Source organism: Parasteatoda tepidariorum, chromosome 3 (assembly GCF_982258835.1).
Source record: "Parasteatoda tepidariorum strain Cologne lab strain chromosome 3, Ptep-v5.0, whole genome shotgun sequence".
NCBI classification, from domain to species: domain Eukaryota; kingdom Metazoa; phylum Arthropoda; class Arachnida; order Araneae; family Theridiidae; genus Parasteatoda; species Parasteatoda tepidariorum.
In genome coordinates, this window is record NC_141757.1 from 85,407,039 (window position 1) to 85,427,657 (window position 20,619).

General features: G+C 29.3%; 1 protein-coding gene across 1 annotated transcript in view; it reads left to right on the forward strand.

The window, feature by feature from the left end:
- LOC107436292 (intermembrane lipid transfer protein VPS13A) overlaps positions 1-20,619 on the forward strand; it is a 169,547-nt gene that overhangs the window by 115,820 nt on the left and 33,108 nt on the right. The window contains 17 exon segments of the mRNA XM_087159737.1: positions 1,530-1,658; positions 2,408-2,624; positions 3,676-3,948; positions 5,044-5,150; positions 6,195-6,439; positions 7,636-7,774; positions 8,455-8,532; positions 8,653-8,733; positions 9,973-10,193; positions 11,978-12,092; positions 13,118-13,252; positions 15,101-15,190; positions 15,276-15,494; positions 17,037-17,120; positions 17,384-17,494; positions 18,068-18,154; positions 19,626-19,691. Of these exon segments, the coding sequence (XP_087015863.1) occupies positions 1,530-1,658; positions 2,408-2,624; positions 3,676-3,948; positions 5,044-5,150; positions 6,195-6,439; positions 7,636-7,774; positions 8,455-8,532; positions 8,653-8,733; positions 9,973-10,193; positions 11,978-12,092; positions 13,118-13,252; positions 15,101-15,190; positions 15,276-15,494; positions 17,037-17,120; positions 17,384-17,494; positions 18,068-18,154; positions 19,626-19,691 (2,397 nt within the window).

Below are 20,619 nucleotides of genomic sequence, written 5' to 3' on the forward strand. Positions count from 1 at the left end.
TAGATTTTCTTTACTTTTAACTGGACGTTAATTTTTTTTTACTTTTAATTGGAATTTGCCTAATCAATCTTTAAAGCTTGTATTCTATGAGAGGGAATTTTCAGTTAGTTATCAGATCAATGAGATCTAGCATGCTGATTTAAAATACCAACCGAGATCTTGTAAATCTTTTATTACTTGTTAAGAAAAGAACCCACTTATAAGTTTTTAAATATTATTGAGGAGATATTGTTTGTAAAATAGAATCCATTCTCGCAAATTTAAAAATTGAAATACAATCGGTAGTGGATAGTTTTTGTTAAGATTTAATCCAATGTTTGTATAACTGAACAATGAAATACTATCTGGAAAAGATATTATTTGTCAAAATAATATCTTTTCCAGTAACCTTTCTTGTAAATTTAGACAATGAAATATTGTCTGAAGAAAGATAGTATATGTTAACATATAATTTATGTTTGTACAGTTAAACAATGAAGCGCTGTCTGAAAAAGTTAGTATTTGTTTAAATATAATCAATTCTTAAAAATTTAAACAATCAAATATTATCTATAGAAGATAATGTTTGGTACAATATTATCCAGTTTTGTAAAATTAATCTATGAAATGCTTACTACAGAGGATAATATTTCATGAAATCGAATCTATTTTTGTAAATTTAAACAATGAAAGCTATCTGAACAAGATAGTATTAAGAAACAATCTATTTTTATAGAATTAAACAATGAAGCACTATCTGAAAAAGGTAGTAATTTTTTAAATTTTTATAGATTCTTATAAATTTAAACAATCAATATTATCTATAGAAGATAATATTTGGTGAGATACAATCGTTTTTTGTACAATTAATCAATAAAATGCTAATTGGAAAAGAGAGTAATTCATAAAATCGAATCTATTTTTATAAATTTAAACAATGAAATGTGATCGGTACAAGATAGTATTAAAATACAATCTATATTTTTACAATTAAACAATGAAACGCTATCTGAGATAGTATTTGCTTAAATATAGTAGATTATTATAAATTCAAACAATGAAATACTATCTATAGAAAATAATATTTGTTGAGATACAATCCATTTTTGTACAATTATTTAATAAAATGCTAAATGAAGTATTTCAAAAAAAACGAATCTATTTTTGTAAATATAAACAATGAAATGCCTATCTGGACAAGATAGTATTAAGATACAATCTATTTTTATCAAATTAAACTCTGAAATGATATTTGTAAAAGATAGTATTTGTCTAAATCCAATCTATTCTTGTTAATTTAAGTATTAAAATATTATCTGGAAAAACCGGCACTGCCTCGAGGTGCTTACGAGAAATCCTTTTAAATTCTTCTTCCTTTTGTTTTTGTATCAGACAATTTTAAAGCAAATTTCGATTTTGTCGCCTGAAGTATGTGCTGTTGTAGGTTTGTCTTTACATCTAGTTAAATGCGCTTTGCTAGTTGATGTTCATGCAATTAGAATGCATTCACGAGAAATATTTCTAAAGAAGTTTTTGTGTTATTTTTTTAGATGAACGCAAATGGAGAACTCCAGTTAGAAGTGATGTATTACAATGAAAAAGCAACCACTTGGGAACCACTGTTGGAGCAAGTACTTATTCAAGAGGGTCAATACAGACCACTAGAAATAATGTTTAAAGTACGTATGGTAAAATATTGTAAACTATAATTTTTACTTTTAATTGTACATGTTAAATTCATAAAATTGAGATATTTATTATTCCAATAAATCTAAGTCGCTATAAAAGCAGTGGTAGCCCAGTGGTTAGAGAAACCGGAGTTCAATCCTAGACTCCACTAAGACCCACCGAGTACACGTGCTCCTAAAGCGTACTCTCTGTGGAATCCCGTGGTCGGTCACTGAGCAGTGCCGTGGATATAGACATCTGGAGAAAATGTCCTTTCTCTTACGTCTAAATTGAGGAAATAGCCTCACGAATGGTTTGTCCTGCCATCTATCCGTAGTATTCTAAGCTAAGACATACTTACCTTGTCAAACGAAAGGTCTCACTTGACTTAATTCGCAAAAGGGCTTGCTTAAGTGTCATTAGAAACAACAACAACAACAAAGTCGCTAGATTTTATAAACAACAATAAAGTCGCTAAATTTTATAAGTAACAAAAAAATTAAACTTAAACAATAATTTGTCTGTGAAATACTAAATGCTGTTCTCAGAAAACGCCATTTTCAGTTTGAAAATGTTCTAATATGCCATCGATGTGGGAATCAATACCAGGTATTTTTCTTATTCATATCAGTTCTGGCTTACACTTTGGGAGTAGGTTCTCTAATGTGCGTGAATTCGTTAGATGAAAGTAATAGTATCAATTAATTACGTGCTATAAAATAAGAGAAATGCAGTGATTCATAGATCTGATTCATTTCAGGTGTTCCGAGAGCGTGGACATCCCATGGTATGCAATGGAGGTGATGAACTGGAGCGTAATACACAATCGCTCACAACAACAGACGCTCCAGCTTCAGTTTGTTCATCAGACTCTTCAGGGAATGAAACTGAAGACGATGGCTTTGTCACGAATACCGTCATCAAAAGAAAAATGCCCATGCGAATGAAGAGATTATCATCGATTGCAAAATCTAGGGGTATGCGATATCAATAAAATATATGCAATGGTATAAATAATTTCTAGAAACAATTGTAAATTTTATTCTATGAAATTACCAGCAAGCTCGTATCTGAGTGATAAACTAGAAACGAATTTCATTATTGATATTTTATATTGAATTGAAAAACCAATACATTTTTAACTCTGTATAAAGTATGTTATGAAAGCGGATATAAATTCTATAATTTATTTAGAAGAAAATTATCAACCAGTTTCCTAGGAAAAATGAAACTTTGCTGTTCTACGCAAAAAGTTTTTGCATATTGAAGTTCGAGGTGAAATTTTTTTTTATTCGAAATTCTTACTATTCATTTTGAATTTTTACCAAAAAATTTTTATAACTGTTTTTCATTTGTCATTTCATTTTCATTTATCACGATAATTTCAGATTTTAAAAAAAAATATGTTTGAAGTTATTTCACGCTCTACTTAGAAGTTCGCTGCGAATGTTAATTGTTTATTAAAACTTATTATTAATATTGCTAAAAAAAAGTTCATTTATAAAATCATTGCTCAGTAGGAATTTTCAATAAATTAATATTATGATTAAAAGTACACTGTATCGAAAACAACGAACGTAAAAAAAAATAATAATAGTTGCTTAATAAATGTTTGCTAAAATTTTTAAAAGTTTGAGTAATAAAAGATGAGTAGTGAGTAAGAAAAAGTTGGGAATCTATGCTTTAGAGTAATAGCAGAAACCGACACTAACATCTTGACGAATCTCTCTTTCTTTTAAACAAATGCTGTAACGTTTTCAATAGAAAGTCCATACATTTTTTGTTTATTTTTATTATATTTCGTAGCATTTTATATTTTTATTGTGTATTTTGTAGTTTTTAATGTATCATTTCCCCTAGCAGGCTCGGCATTTATTTTTCCACCCCACACTTTATGGTGATAATTATATCACCCATAAATGCCAAATTGTATCACCCATATAGTTTTGACCATTAATTTTGAACACTCTGTATTTAGATTTTTATAGAAGTTATAATTGTATCTAATCTATAAATGTGTTTGTACAGATGCTGTCAGCTTTGTAGCTTTTCCGGGTGATTCCGATAGTGACAATGAAGACGGAGTTTTAGAGAAGATAGCGAGTACTTTCGACCATCTGTTTTCTGATGATGAAGAAGGAGCATCGGACGAGCCACCTTCGGATTCAGAGGGTATAGCTGATGTAGACGCCCATTCAGATTCAGGGGAGACTGAGACGGCAGACAATGAGGATGTGTTTGATGAAGCCGCTCCAGTCTACTCTAGTCCTCACCGCCATCATCACCATGAGCACAGAACAGGTCTGTCAGACACTCGCTGACTTTAAATTTAAACAGTCTAATGCACAAATTCCTGCTTGTAAAGTTTCTATAAAAAGTTTTTAAAAGTACCTTTTTAGCCCCTGAACGATCGGTTAATTTTCAAGAAAACGGTCATAAAAGTGCCTATTTTGCCAAATACCCGTATTTGATTAGTGCTGACATCTAGTTTAAAATAAACTAACTACATACAATTACCTTAAAAATATCTTGGTACTGCCATCTGGTGTGTAAAATGAGAAATAAAATATTTTCCGGGCACAAGAAATGAATTAGTATTATTTTTATTGGTGCGTTGCTACTGAACACTCCAGCTCGGAAATTTCAGCGAGAAATAGAGGGCGAATCCTCACCCCGTCATTCTTACGGGAGCGAGAAGGAAGGGGTTAACTGCATAAGAATAAAATTTTCTTTGTTGAACATAATTTTTTGTGAAAAAAGTTTTCTTTAACAAAAGTACACATTGTAATTTAAACCAAGTACAAACTTTTTTTATACAAAAAATACACACTGTTTTAAACATTAGGCAACAAAATTTCACTTAACGACAGTGCGCAATATACTTCCACTCTTTTAACACAAAATTTCTTTAACAAAAGTGCACAACTGAGTTAATTCTTTAAACATGAAGTTTCCCCTCAGAAATGCATTATTTATTTTTATATAATTATTGATCAAAATAATATTTAATACACACAATACATCTTATTATTAGTCTGCATTGTACCCTAAACCACCTTAATTTGTATACTTATCTGTTGCTGTTGCAGTATTGTTATTATTATAGTTACTGTTATTATGAATAAATTTATCAAATTAGTATTTTTGTTTATTTGCTTAAGACACACGCAGAAGTTAACGAACTTTTTGAAACGTTTAATTTTAATGTTAACATATGATTAAAATATATAAGATTTTTAAAAAATGAAATGATTTTCGTTGCACAATGAAATTTACATATAACTTATTAAAGTAATTTCAAATCCTTATATAAAACTTTTTTTCCACTTTTTATAAACTTTTTACGCATTTTAATATACAACGAAATATTTAAAGTAATAACTATTTTTATTTCAGTGGATGCAGTATCTGAAACGGCCTTGTATCTGACCATAGACTGTAGAGATAATATAAACGTAAATGTAACTCCGGCAGCGGTATCAGTTTTGCAAGATCTAGCATCGGTAATTTTATGCTTATATGCATGTAAACCACACCCACAATTCTCCACAGTATGTAATCCTTTTTTTCATATAATAAGTTATTTTAGATATCTTTATTTAAAACTTTTCTTTACACTATACGTTGCATATTATAACTATATTTGTATATAACTATACATGTATAACTATTTAATAAGATATTTTAGACGTATATAGAGAATTTTTAACATTAGATACCTAAAAGAAATTTTTTATTCACTGTGAAAAGCTTGTTGCATATTTTTTTCAAAAAAAAGTTTTTGGTACCCTTATTACTGTGTTCACGACGGCAAATATAATTATAGAAATTATATTTAAGATAAAGCAGTAATATAGCATGTTAAGTGGTTTTCAAATAAGTTGTTTTAGATACATTTTTTTAACTTTTTTTTTAATTTTTGTTCCTTCATCATATTGTGAACTTGAAATTAAAAAAAAATATACACTTTTCACTTAATCCAATAGTTCTTGATAGTTTTAAAGTTTAAGAAACTTACCAACCGAAAGAGGAAGATGCAACATCACTACTAAACAACTCATGATTATTGAACGTTTAATTTGTTGTCTTTTAATATAATAACTTTTTTTGTAATATAATTTTTTTTTTTGTAAAAATGAACCCTATAACAATTTTACATAACATTTTCCAAAGACGTTTTTTTAATATAGTCAAAACTTTCTCTTCCTTTACGTTCGTGTTGCATTAAGAGTTTTCATATAATATACATTATTTTTTAATAATTGTATTTTCATTATTTTTCTCAACTAAAACATCAAGCCGAAAAGGCTTAAGGCCTGCTTCATACAATACTTTCAGTAGCACTATCGTTTCAGCATTCGTTTTGAGATATTGGCTTCATTTGATAGACATTTTTGAGTATAATTTAGGATATAAAACGTTCATAGCAATACCCCAAAGCAATGTTTCGTGCAAAAAAAGTAATAAATCATCAAATAATAAATTATTTTAATTGATAATTTAAATAAATAAATGGTCACTTTCAACTTAGCATAATTGTTTTACAGGAGTATGTCTGTTCTGACTCAAAACTGCAATCAACACTTCCTGTTTCTGAACGCAAAGAGCTTCTTTTGAAAAATGCTCTCGGACCCGAAGCTACCTTGAAGATTTTACGTAAGGAAGGAAATGGGCAGCATCAAGTTATTGAAGAGGTGCGAGGGCGGACTCCAAAGCAACCTTTTGCGGATCCTGATTTGGTGACACCACTTGTTGATATCAGTCCTGCTGATTCAGACTCTGAAATGGCAGGGTAAGGAAACCATTTGGAAAATGTTACGTTTATCACCTAGTTTAAATATTGAAAACTTTTCTTTTTTAACATTAAAAGCACTATTACTAGGCTTGTTTTTTTTGTCTTTTTTTTTTGTCGTATGCCTGTTTAGGCAGTGGAGGTTTCTTAGTGGCGCCATCTATGGCCAGGAATTCGACTTCTGCCACGCCATTCACACAATCACAACCCGTTTATAGGGTGGGCCACATTCACACACAAAGGAGAAAGGATATAGAACACACAGAGAGAGAAAGAAACATAAATGCCTTGCCTGGCATTCGAACCCAGGACCTTTCAAATGCAAGGTCAGTTCCCTGCCCCCTACACAGGCCGGTCGGCACTAGGCTTGTTAAGCTAGTTATTTCAAGCACCCCAAAAAAATTTCCGTTGACAAGTGTACATTTCCTTCTTCTAACGTGTTTGTAAATATTCATTTTATACGTAGTTGTCCTGATGAAGAGCATTGTGTTTCAGGTGCTCAAAGCACCTACCTCTCTTCCATTTTCACTATGTAATAGAAAAACATTTTTAATTATGCACTAAGAAAAAAGTAGAGTCGTTATCGGAATACGGTAAAATTTACCATGTTTCTGGCTCTATGGGAACACCCTAAAACTCGGTACTGAATCATTAATCACTCATGCATTAATCATTACTGATTAATGATCAGTGATTTTGGTAAAATTAACAGTAAAATATAGTTTTATAATTTGTCACAAAATTTGGTAAATGTGATAAAATTTGGTAATTTCATCTAATTACTTTAAAGCCTGGCATAAAAAAAAACATTTACTTGGTTAAATTTACTGCACAGTTTTGTATTTTTTTCTAAATATGTGGTAATAAAAGCTATAATTTTTAAAACCAAAATTTGCAGTAAATCCCTACTAAACTCATAAAAAAACTCACTCTGAAAAAAATTTAATTTTAAAAGTATTTTACCTTACCGTATTTAAAGTAACATTAATAAATTTTTGTACATTGTAAAACTATCAAGAACTTCAAATTTAAACATTTAAACTAAAATTACATCAGGATTTAGTGAAATATATTTTTCTTTAAATTTGAAATTAAGCTATAATAAATTATTGTAATTTAATTTTTAATTTTAATTTTTATATTCGACTGATTTATTTTTATATTTTATTTAATACACGAATTCATTCTTCTATTAGAGATGATAATGATGGATTCCACATGAGTGGAATATCTGCACCTGCTTTGAAACATATTAATACAAGGGATGGCTTGTACGAAGAAAAGTCAATATCTCAACTATATGAAGAAAATACTTCAGAAAAACTGAGTATCGAGGTAAACTTGTTGAAAATTATTTTGAAAAACCTATTAATAATATGATAATTCTCTAAGTTTATAGATGCTATAGAATGTCTATATAAGGTTAATAGATGCATTATGCTTAGGTTAGATAATTTATAATATTTGTCAAAAGTACTCTAGTAAAATTATAGTTGAATTAAACGCATTAAAAATTGCAAACTAATACTTGATAAAGGAAAAAGCAAAACCTCTATCGAAATTTAACACATCACTAATGAGGCAGGCAGAACTGAAAAAATCGCAACCTAATAGAAGAAAATAGAAAGTAAATGAAATATATTGAATAGAAACGCTTTGAAGTTTCATCGTACAATCAAATAGGTTTCGATGTTTTTAATTACGTTTTTATTAATAAGAATTAGTTAGATTTTCATAGCGTTTTAGTTTTTTCTTCGCTTAAATAATAATTTGTGGAAACTAATGTGCCTGCATTTCGCATTTTATTTTTTGTGATGATTTTAAAAACACTAGTATTATTCAAAGGGGCCAGACGGGTATATTTATGATATTAATTTACTCAAATAATGTGAAAGAACATTCTGCTCAACACATCATAGTTAGGTTATCAATTTTCGATAAATTTTGACTTTAATAAAACTCTCAATTAATTATGAGCGCAAAACTGAAATGTAATGACTTTTGTTTTTTTTTAGATTGAAACATTTGACAAACTGAATTGCCTTCTTCCAAATAGAACAACAACAACAATGTATGCTTTGCAACCAGTAAAGGTAAATACAAATTTTTCAGTAAGCATCAAATATTTCTTATTTTCATTTTATATTTCTTATTTACAACTTTGAGTTACATAGATTCAATTTCTGACTAACAACATAAAATGTTTGTTTCAGAACAAAACTAGATATTTTGTGTTAGTAGATACTGAAATTTTTCATGGCCAAAAGATCGTCACTGTTCGATCACCACTTAAGGTATCCATTCTTTATTTGTTTGTAATTCCCTTTTTTATACAGACTATATTTTAGTCGTGTATAAAAATAATTGATAACAATTTGATTTCTTGCTGTAATTATTTAAATTTTATGAATAATGTCACTGATATGGTGTAAAGAAATATTTTAAATCAAGCTTACATGCCTTTCAGGTATTCAAATTTTATCATCAAAGTGCTTCCGCTTTAAAACGTTGTTATCTGCACAATTTGCCTTTATCAAAATTGAATTTCAGAGCGATATTTTTATTAGTACATTTATTCTAAAGATTAATTTATATTATTTAAATAGTGAATTTTTATTTAATTTAAAAACAACAAATAAAAACTATAAAAAATTTCGAAATCTCCTGTCTGCATTTATAGGTTGAGGTTTGTTTTTATTTTATAGATTTAAAAAAAACTAAATAGGACAATACTAATATTGAAACTCTAACAATATTGGCTTTAAAAAAAGACTGAGCACCAATATTATTACAGTAACCTTTATCTTAAGGCTGTAACACAATTATCAAACACTACCATTAGAACTAACAATTTCAATAACATTATTGGAAAAAAAATTTCAATAATTCTGGAATGAAAGAATATGTTATGAATAGTTTTTATTTACCATTTAAGTATAACATCATTTAACATGAAATTTCCTGTCATGATCTTAGACGACTGAGAAATATTTAGTAGTTTTTAGTTGCTGGAAAACCAAATAAAACGGTAATATCAATCATAATATACTAACAATAATAAAATAACGATACTTACGTATTATCCCGTCGACCATTTTCGCCACCGCCACGCCTAAGTCACTTTGATTTCTTCCAAGTTTATTTTTGCATAGTTATATATTGTTTTATAGTATTACTTGTTGCATGCAAAAAATGAGAAAATATTTATTTTTGAACTATATCAAAATTTATTTTCAGAGTTGGCAAAAAAGGTGACTGGGTTAATACATAAGAGCCGAAAAAAACTCTTTTTCTTACTAACGAACCAAAAAATTTCTAACATCTTATTGAAAGTCTTCGTTGCTATACTAGCGTTAGAAATATTTCTTTCATTTGCTGTTATTACGATTAATACTAAATATACAAGTCTATTATATGATCAAGGAAAAGCATTTATAGTGATCAATTGCAGTAGAATAACTTCACGCACTTTAACATCATTAGAAATTTTTTAGTGCTAATTCATCAGAAAGTTTTTTCTTTTGAAATTTTAGATCCAAAATCATTTGGAGCGTCCAGTCTATATACTTTGTGAAAAATCAGCTCTGGAATCTGCAGGTGCTGTTCCCGAAGATTATTCTAAAAATCCGTTCCAGGATAAGTTTGTTCGAGTAGCGACGCTGGAATCTGGAGACATTTATGACCTTCCATTGCTGGTTGCGTATCATTGTAAATTGTTCTTTAGACCACAGCCAACAGGAGCTGATCAAAAAGTGTAATTAAATATTTATTACTTTTTGTCACTGATTTCTATTAGTACTTTTATGATGATTAAAGCACAGTTGAAGTTTACTTAAAAGGAAAAATTATGAGTGGTGCTGTTTATATTGTAAATGCCATTGCTATAGTAAATGTCAATTCTATTGTGAAATATCATTGCTATTGTAAATGTCATTGTCATTGCAATTATTTCTGTTGGTGTTATAAATAGTACTAGCTCTTGCCCGTGGCTTTGCAAGCACCAAAATATTTTTATTGCAATTTTAACAATTTGCAAGAGATATTGCCAAAGTTCTTTATGCATTGAATTTTAGAAATAATGTGAATATTATATATTAAGGAAGGGGTGTGATATAAAGAATGTATTAAGGAATAATTAATTAATCAGTCCGACAGGCATTAAACCACGCAAACCACGATAAGTATGAGTTCAGATATAGAATGGAAAACTCACCCCTTTGTTTCATTACGTGCTGCACTACTTCCTCGCGCACCTCTCGAGCCATAACTTGATTATCATATAATGTATATGCTATTGCTAGAAGGAAACTAGCTCCGTCACCAATAATTGGTATGAAAGTGAGGCACCATAGCACCGTTTGTGTTTAAAATTTCTACAGCTGTTTTAAAAAGGATCAAAAATAAATCTTAATAATTACTTCGTGAATAAGTTTTTATTCCTGTATAAATACAAAATTATTCTAAATAAATACATAACGTATAACTAACTATTTAATACTATTTAAATTATTACTTAAGACAACCTAACAAAGTGCATCTATGCAAATAATTGTATTACTAAGTATTTAACATTACTTATATTATTACTTAACCTGTCGAAATGAATTATTATAGATGACTATAATGTAGCCGATTTAGATCGAGAAACCCACGTATTTGGTGCCAAGTAAGAGAAATAAATATGTAGATTGCTCAGAATTGTCGATAATCGTTACTTATTAGTCTTAACATGTTTATTTTCTCTTAGTAAGTAATTTAAAAAAATCAGGCTTGATAAACAACAAATTGTACTTAATTTTTTCTCCCTGAGACTTTATTATTAAACAATAATTATTTGAAAAATAATACTTTTTTAGAATCTTTGTCAAGATGGTGCATGATGATTTCTGAAATTTAAAACAGACAGATAAAGATATGATAGAAATGAGACAGATAAAGAGTTTTTTTGCAAGAGGTGGTTAAAATAAACTGAGTATTTAATAAAGTTTTAAAGTTTTTAAACAAAAAATTCAAATGCAAACTTTTATATTTCTAATAAGCATTTACCACCAAATTTGAATTTCTGAATCTGAAAAGTATAAAATTAAATATTTTTCAAAGTGCATGCATTTCTAAAAATTACTTCTTGGCAATAAAACTATAATCAGTAAAATAAAGCAGCCTTTTTAAAGTGCTTGCACGTGTTTAAAAAACATTTTTAGAAACTAATTATCGGAAATTATAATATTCCATATTTTTTAAATCAATCTAAAGATCTTTTACTTAACATATTTATTAATATAATTTAATTTTTGTATTTTTGTATAATCTGTAGAGCTTTTTACTGAATCAGGATGTTAGCTATAGCACCGTCAATGAAATTTAATTGACCACTAGTTTATAGTTCATAGTTTAAACAAGTTTTATAAAATTAAGTTATTTAGACTAAACTACGACTTATCTAAAGAATGTGAAATTTTTTCAGCTCCTATTCTTAGTGACTTGTAGCACTTAATTGTAAAAATAATTATCTATTTTAATATTTTTCAAACATAACAGGTATAATCTTAGCACTGAAGGAATCTGGTGGAAAGATATGACAGTGCCTCAAAAGAGCAGCAAATTTCTCCAATGCTATGCAGAGAATAATACGGAATGTGTTTCTAGTACCAAAGTAATTGAAAACTTATTTGTTCATTTTATTATTCTAATAATATACAGTGAGGAAAAAAAACACGGTTAAGACTACCAAAGTATGATAAAATATTAACCGTGTTTCTGGTTCTATGGGAACACAAAAAAGCTCGGCAATTTATGCTACAGCCATTTGGTCATAATTTTGGTAAAATTAGCCCCTTCCTTCTCGCTCCCGTGAAAATGACGGTGTGAGGTTTCGCCCTCTATTTCTCGCACCCGTGATATTTCCGGGCTGGAGTGTTCAGTAGTAACGCGACAATAAGAATAAAACTAATTCATTTCTTATGCCCAGAAAACATTTTATTTCTCATTTTACACACCAGATGGCAGTACCAGGATATTTTTAAGGTAATTGTTGATAGTTAGTTTATTTTAAACTAGATGTCAGCACAAGATGTTTGGATGTTAGAAAAAAATAGGCACTTTTATTACCGTTTTCTTGAAAATTAACCGATCGTTAAGGGGTTAACAAAAAAATGTGGTTTTATAATATGCGACAAAATGAGATAAATCTAGCAAAATTTGGTAATTTTATCACCATATCTTAAAACATGACATAAAAATCATTTATTTGGAAAAATCTAATGAGATAAATCTAGCAAAATTTGGTAATTTTATCACCATATCTTAAAACATGGCATAAAAATCATTTATTTGGAAAAATTTACTTTTCAGTTTTGTATTTTTAACAAAATGTGTGGTAATAAGAACTATAATTTTGAAAATCAGAATTTCCAGTAAACCATTAGCATATAAATGGAAAAATGTTTTAAATGCCTTATGTTTCGGTTCCATTAACCAGAATTATGTTGTTGTTTTTTTTACCGGAAATTTTTAAAAAAAGTTTTACCAGAATTTTTTCTCTGTGTATCAGAACCAAGCATAACTATGCAAGATTTCTTTCTTTTGAAACATCTTTCCTCGTTTTATCTTATATAAAAAATGAAATTGTTGTAATTTCAATTGGTTCGAATGAAAACTAAACTTAGTTTAACTTTATAGGTTGTGTGTGTGGAAAATAGGGATCTGAAAACGCCTTCTGTTGGAACAAAACTTGTACCAAATTTTTCTCTACATCTTTATCCACCTCTTGTGTTCCATAATTTATTGCCCCTAACACTTGATATTCATGTTAAGGTAAATCACTAACTATTATTTTTATTTAGCTATAATTTATACCGAATTATGTTCTAGTCTTTTTTTTTCTACAAATAAGCGTTTTGAAATTTCAGACGACTAACTAATGTTGATGTAAGTACTGTAAAAATTGGTACTCAAAATCCACGAAAAATTCTTCATTATTGACGAAACTGTTTTCTGAGAAATGCTCCAAGCACACATTTTCTCAAAGTGGGGAATTTCATCAAAAGGCTCAATGTCATATATTTAATATAACTGATTAACACAATTTATTAGAAAATACATCATGAAATAAAAAAAAAGTGTGAGTTGTAAGTTAATGAGTTTTCAGTAATTGCAAAGGATTGAAACCAAGATTTCATGTCGAAGTTTTTCGTAGAAACAACGAATACAGCTCAAGGTTCAAGAGATTTCTTTTTCTCTGTGAATGAAGTTTAGAATGAGTAAAGTTCATACTCGATTTGAAATCAATTAAGTAAAATGGACTACACATATTGGTATTTTTATACCTTTAATGTGTTCTTATAATTTTCTGCAACCATCTCTCAACATTTTACACCTTTTCTTAACATTTTACACCATTCCCCCTACTTTTACAGAAATTACAAGTTTTTTCTTTTTCATCGAAAGCTGCAAAGACGGTTTTACCATTCATACTATTTTACCGAGAACAGAATGTGTGGAAATATTAATCGAAAAAGTTCGTGGAATATAAAGGGTTTATCAATTTAACATCCTAAGTTTCTTCAGTACCTGTAGAGCGGCATGAGCTAAAAGCATATACTATTTTGATTTAAGGAACGTTTACGTTGATTTCATCATTAAGTAAGTTTTCCATAGTACCTGTATTTGTAACCATTTACAACTAGTATGGTTTCAAAACCGTGAAAATAAAATTTAAGTGGACGGTGAGAGATAATGTTAGATAATGGACATTGGAGTTAGGTTATGATTTAGTTGTGTCTTGTCCTGAACCGTGAAATGAGTTTATCTTGGGGTGAAATCTATAGTGAGAGATGGCAAATATACGACTTTTTGCGTTATTCAGCTCCGTAGTGCTGACATTATGTGTGAATGATAGTTTTGTATCCAAATGTCCAGTGTCACCAATTAATAAGTACAGGACACTAGAAGCTTCTTATGCGCTGACGGAATGGAGGAAATCTTGTAGAAATGCTGTTATTTGAACTCCCGTTCAACCGATTATGAAATTGATAGAATGGCCCTCTCCGCTAAAGTAAGTACCCAACTGCAATGTACCAAGTGGCTTCATAAGGCGTTCAGCACTCAGTTATTACTATAAGAACCGCTGTTGTCTTAGGCATCCAATGATGAAAAAAATATATATTCATAATCCTTATCACATGGCTTAGCATCCAGCTTTCGAAGAACGAGCACTCAATTCTCAATGTCTGTAGGACTAGTGGGCAAAGATAAAATTCTAATTGTTTAACCGTAATAGGCGAAAACAGTCAATAAACGATTTTTTTCACAGTTAATAATTTGCCTATCATCTTTTAATTGCTATTTGACTGTTTCTGTTGAATAAGGTAAATTATCATTAAATTATTGCTTAATTATTTTCTTTCGAGAAATAGATCTAAAAAGTACTTTTAATAATATTAGTTTTTTACTAAATAACTATGGAATTGTAAATTAGTAATTAAAACTTATTGTGATAAAAAATACATATTATATAATTTAAATATATACATAATTTAAATATATATAAACAAATCACTTCTTTCTACGCTGAGCATATATTACTATCAACGTTTTCATAACTCCAATCCGTATCACTTTAAGAAAACTTATAATTTGCTCTTTTTCTTTCTTTGCTTCAAGAACAAAGACCAAACGATGCGATTGAAAGAAGGTGAAAATGCCACGTTTTTTGACTTCGATCCACAGCAACCTCAAGATATCTTACTTGAAGTAAGAATCCTTTTATATATCCCTTATAAATTAAACATCTTTATTATTTAATTAAATTAGAAACTAAGCTTCGTTTTCCTTTCAGGTGGGTCAATACGTTGGCTTGCAGTGGCATGGAAAAATGTCAATCAGTGGTGACACAGAAGAACACCATCCTGTCAGTATGAGTCCAGAAACAGATACCGGAGGGGGCAACCGACACCTGTCTCTGCATGTCCACATCACTAGAGATCGATGTCTGGATGTTTACTTATTCGCACCATATTGGATTGTGAACAAAAGTGGATTGCCTCTGCAGTTCAGGGTGATTTCTTATTACTATTAAAGCATTTTATTATTATTATTATTTAAAATTAATTAGAAGAAAAGAAACAGTAAGAAACATTTCGGTTTACTGGATCCATTATGGCAGTGTTTCCCAAAGTGTGGTACGCGTACCCCCAGGAGTACAGGAACAATTTAGCGGGGTGTTACAGTTCTTATGCGAAATATCTTGCAACAAACGTAAATTTCAAAGTATTTTATTTAAAAACAAAGCTAGTCATGAAAATTTGCGATTACCTACTTTTCTATCGGCTAATTTTTGCAGAGTTAACAGTTAATAATTAGTGGTGTCAACAGCCAGTTGTGATTTTTAACTTTTGTGCAATTTTTTTATAGTAAAAAATACATAAATTATTTTATTAGTGGTACACAGCGTTACGAAAAATTTATAAAGGGTACACAAAAGTCATAAGTTTGGAAAACACTGCATTATGGTAACCATAAAAGTTATTTATAATAAATTCTTATAAAGAAATAAAATATAATAAAGAAATAAAAAGACAACTGAATAGACAAAAATACAATATGCTTGTATCTAGCAGGGGGTCGTTCGTTATATGAGAAAGATTTACTGTCACTTTATTTTGTGAGATAATCAGGAAGAAAAATAAGGTTAAAAAAGGTTCTTAACATGGTTAACTATAAATAAGACTTTCTTTTGAATGAGACTTCCTTTTGAATTTCCATTTAAATTAGCCTTTGTTCGGGCGTTCTGAAAATCAGAGAAAACGTTATTGAAGAATTAAGGAGCTGAATAACAGAAGTTCTTGCCTATTATTAATCCATTTACATAGCTTTACATGTTAACACGTAAGTATTCGTCCGTCATTATTTACACCGTAATTGATCAAATGCCGACATTCTTTGATACTTAATTATTTACTGCCATATATAGATTTGTCTACTGGTTATTCGCTATATAAAATGGCGCATTTTCATCATTCGGACAAATAGTGATAAAAAAATGAATTAATATATACCAACATAATAGAAACCACAAACAGATATTTCATAGTGCAATTTGGAATTTAAAAGACCAAAGAATCTCCAAACTAAAACTGCTTTTAAACCATTTGAATTAAAAAATTCTAATCCTCCTAATAACGACAATCATTTCTTTCTAATCTCATAAAAATTACGGGAATGCTGTTTTTCATAAGATTTTTATAAAGCTTTACTTCAATTTCGATTTTATTGCCAATTCATATTGTATGCGTCATTATATTGTAAGTTATTCTCCCAATCACAGAACCTCTCCTTCAATTTTTCTCAATATATAGTTGGAAGTTAGTTATTATATTTTAGCAGTATAATACATTATTTTAAAAGCAAACTGACAGCATTTTCAATTTATATAACTAAAGAATTAAAAGTTGTTTACATACAGTATAGATAAGCTTCATGATAAACAAAAAATTTAGCTACAACTCATTTGCGAAATTTATATTTAATAAATCTCTGTTCATAACTTTCTCTTTTTTGCAAAATTCCTTAACTAATTTCAGAGATATATTTATTTCAGGGTGCAATGTCTGACGCCGTATACGAAGCTGCTTTGACCGCTGATCCTTTACTCTTTCGATTCAAGAAGCATAAGAAAAAGAAAGTAATTAGCCAAACTAGTATAATTTAGTAAAATTTCTTTTTAATATCATAAGATAATACATAAAAAAATGGATTAAGTTTTTTGAAACTTTGTTGCTCTTTATTTGAAAATATTTTATGTTATGTTATTCGAACAATTATTATACCTTTTTTTTTTCAATCGCAATAATTCTAATGTGCATAACATCTAAAGTCGTAAGATCTAAAAATACACATAAACACTCTAAACATGCTCAGCATTTTTTACATTTATTTGTGTTATAGGCCAAATTAAGAGTATATAGTTCCCAGTGGTCTCGTTCATTCTCCCTGGATACCGTTGGTAATTGTGGAGTTGTCATTTGTGCAGATAAAGAAAGGAATAAAAAATATCATGTAAGTATAATTTTTTTCACTATCCATTAAGAAATAAAACTGTGCTATACATATTTTGTTCTTTGGATTGTTAGCCATCAAAATGCAAGGGCTAACCTAAGCAATAAGCAAAGTGCAGCATAGAGAGAGAGATTTCAAAATAAAAAAGCAGACGACATTTTTGGAACTCTTCTTTAGCTGCTTCAGAAAGCGAAGTAACAGAATTTATTGTAGGTATCCCATAACAGGAAAAGTTTTCAAATTCGAAAAGGTAAGACACTACGACGGATTTTCCGTTAGGAAAATTTGGAGCTTTTGAAAGAAACTTGAAGTAGTCAACAAAAGAATTGCATGACTGCAAAAAGCTGTATGAATTAATGGCGGACATGTTGAAGTCTTTAGAGTTCTTGCTTATTCAATATAATTTATTCACTAAGTTTTTATTTATTTTCTTTACTCTGAGTTTTTCATCGTCCGCTCTGTATGGGACCATCATTAGAAAGCTACTAAACATTTTAGTATGCTATATGCTAGCATAGTTTCATGATTTTTTTGTAAATGTTTAATAACAAAAAATAAACATTTTTTTTACAGTTCTTCGTGAGTGTGGAAATGTCTAAAATGCTTCTGACGAAAGTCATCGTCATCAAACCATTCTTTTTAGTTGTAAATAATACGGAGGTAAGAAAAAAAAATTGAATTCTATCTTCAAAATCGATTAATTTTTAAAAATTCTGTGCTTAGAATGTATACTATATTATTATTTTCTTCGTTCAAAGTTTTTTGAAGAAATTTTTGCTCAAGGAACAAAAAAGTTGTCACCTCTAGAGAAATAATGAGAGGTATAATTTAATTTCATGCAATATCACCTTTCAAGCTGATAATGCAAGGGGTTTGGTTAGCAGGTGACTGTACAAGAATTTGTAAGTTCATCGTATCCAATTTGTATCCGCAAACCCTCCTAATTGCGGGAATTTTGATTTTGGCATTGTACCCTGAAGTCTCACTGTTCCAGGAAGTCCCACATACTCCACGCAGTTTTTGTGGGGTTCAAATTTGATTTTGCAGGTAAATTAGGATGTAATAGGGTGCCGGAATAATTATAAAACCAGTCATATACTCTTTCAGCCAAATAAACTTTGCCAGTATTATCAAGGAAAATGAATCAATACTCAACTCTTAATTATTACACGTGATTCCCATTTCTACCAAAGAAAACTTAGCTCAAATCCTATATATTGTTTACTTCCTAAAGAAAATTATTTTTTATCACTCCAACATGCTTTACTGATAATGTGTATGATGATATTTCTTAATAGAAGTAGCATTAAATTTATGTATCTTTTGATAAATTGAATAAGCATTTTATTAAATATTATTTTGAATATTATAAAATAAACTTGCATAAGTGTTTTTGCATTGGAAATTTTTAAGTTGCTTCTTAAAACTTTTAAGAATTGTTTAATACTTTTCCAGTTATTTCTTAATTTGTTCTAATTGAAGCTCTTTCACAAAGGCTTTGTCGTCACATAAAATAACATTTTTTTAGTGAATAATGAACTATTTTTATAACTGTTGTGAGTTATTTGTAATAGCTGTTCATGATCTGTTAATGCTAAGATCTGCCAATTTTTATTTAAGACCTTCTGTGCTAATTATGAAAATGACAAAAAAATATGAATATAAAGATAAAACACAGAATTTTGTGAAAAGGAAAGAGCTTGTGTATCTATTTTTTTATGAATTTGAAAAGTTACTTCAACGCTGCAATGCCTAGGGCCATAAAAATTTGAAAAGGAAAAATTTTTTGTGGATTTTAATAATTTTCCTCTGGGTAGAAAAATCTCTCTTTGGTGAAAGAGCTCCCCCCCCCCCCCATAAAAAACACCCTTAAAGCTACAATCAACCGACCGCTACTTGCAGATTGTTCTACTTCATATTAAATTTTGCTGTTTGTTTTAATCCACTGCAAACTGTAGACTCTGATTAATTTTTGAAATATTTTATAGCAGGTTTTAAGTTGCACCAGCAATATAGATTCTTTTTTCCGATATAGTTTGTATTTTTTTCTGGTTAAATCAAGCACTATTAGTTTTTTACTATTTCTATTTATTTCTTGCTTGCTATTTATAATTCTAATTTTTTTATGCAGAATCATCTCCGTTTTATGGAAAAGAACGAAGCGACTGATTTGTGGTTCGACATAGCACCTGAAAAGGTATTTTTAAAAATATTGTAGTACATAAAGTCTTAGCTGCATACTTTAATGCCGTAATATCTCTATACTTTTCACTTATTAATTCTAACACACTTGTTTAAATGAATTCTAATTACTTAATTAACTATTACTAATTTTACTCTAGTTAATAATTTTAATTTATTAATGTGTGATACTTATGTTTCATTAGTTTTTATATAAAGAATTTATTTTTAAAAAAATTGATATTCGAAATCCAAACTATTTGTTAATTTAGTTGTTGTTATTTCATCTTAAGTCTGGAATACTTTTCTATTTTATTTAATTATTTTTAGTTCCATTTATCTTTTTGTACTAAGAAAACTTGGATTCGGCTTTTTAATTAATATGTAGTAAAAAATATGCTATAGATAGTAAAAATGTCTTATTAAAAAAAAAATTTATCATAATATTTGTAAAATATTCTTAAAAAACCTGAACAACGTTATTGTTACAGTATAAAAATTAATGTTGTCGTTAATCTTTGGAAATTTTCTTAACACAATAATTGATAACACATTTATTATTAAACTAGCCGCCTAAGGCGGTCAGCTGTCCGCCACTCTAAAGGTTTTCACAAATAAAGTTTTTTAAAACATAGCAGGAAATCTGAAGATTAGTGGACAATTAAAGTGGTCTTGTCCTGCAATTTTGTCTTCATATCCTTGGGCCCTAGCACTGCTAGTAGAGACACGATCCTCTTCCAATCTTCTTTGACGTTTCTCTGATATTTCTCGGACCCTAGCATTGCTAATTGAGACACGATCCTCTTCCAATCTTCTTTGACGTTCCTCAGGTGTTTCTCGGGCCCTAGCATTGCTAGTTGAGACACGATCCTCTTCCAATTTTCTTTGACGTTCCTCAGGTGTTTCTCGGGCCCTAGCACTGCTAGTTGAGAGACGATTCTCTT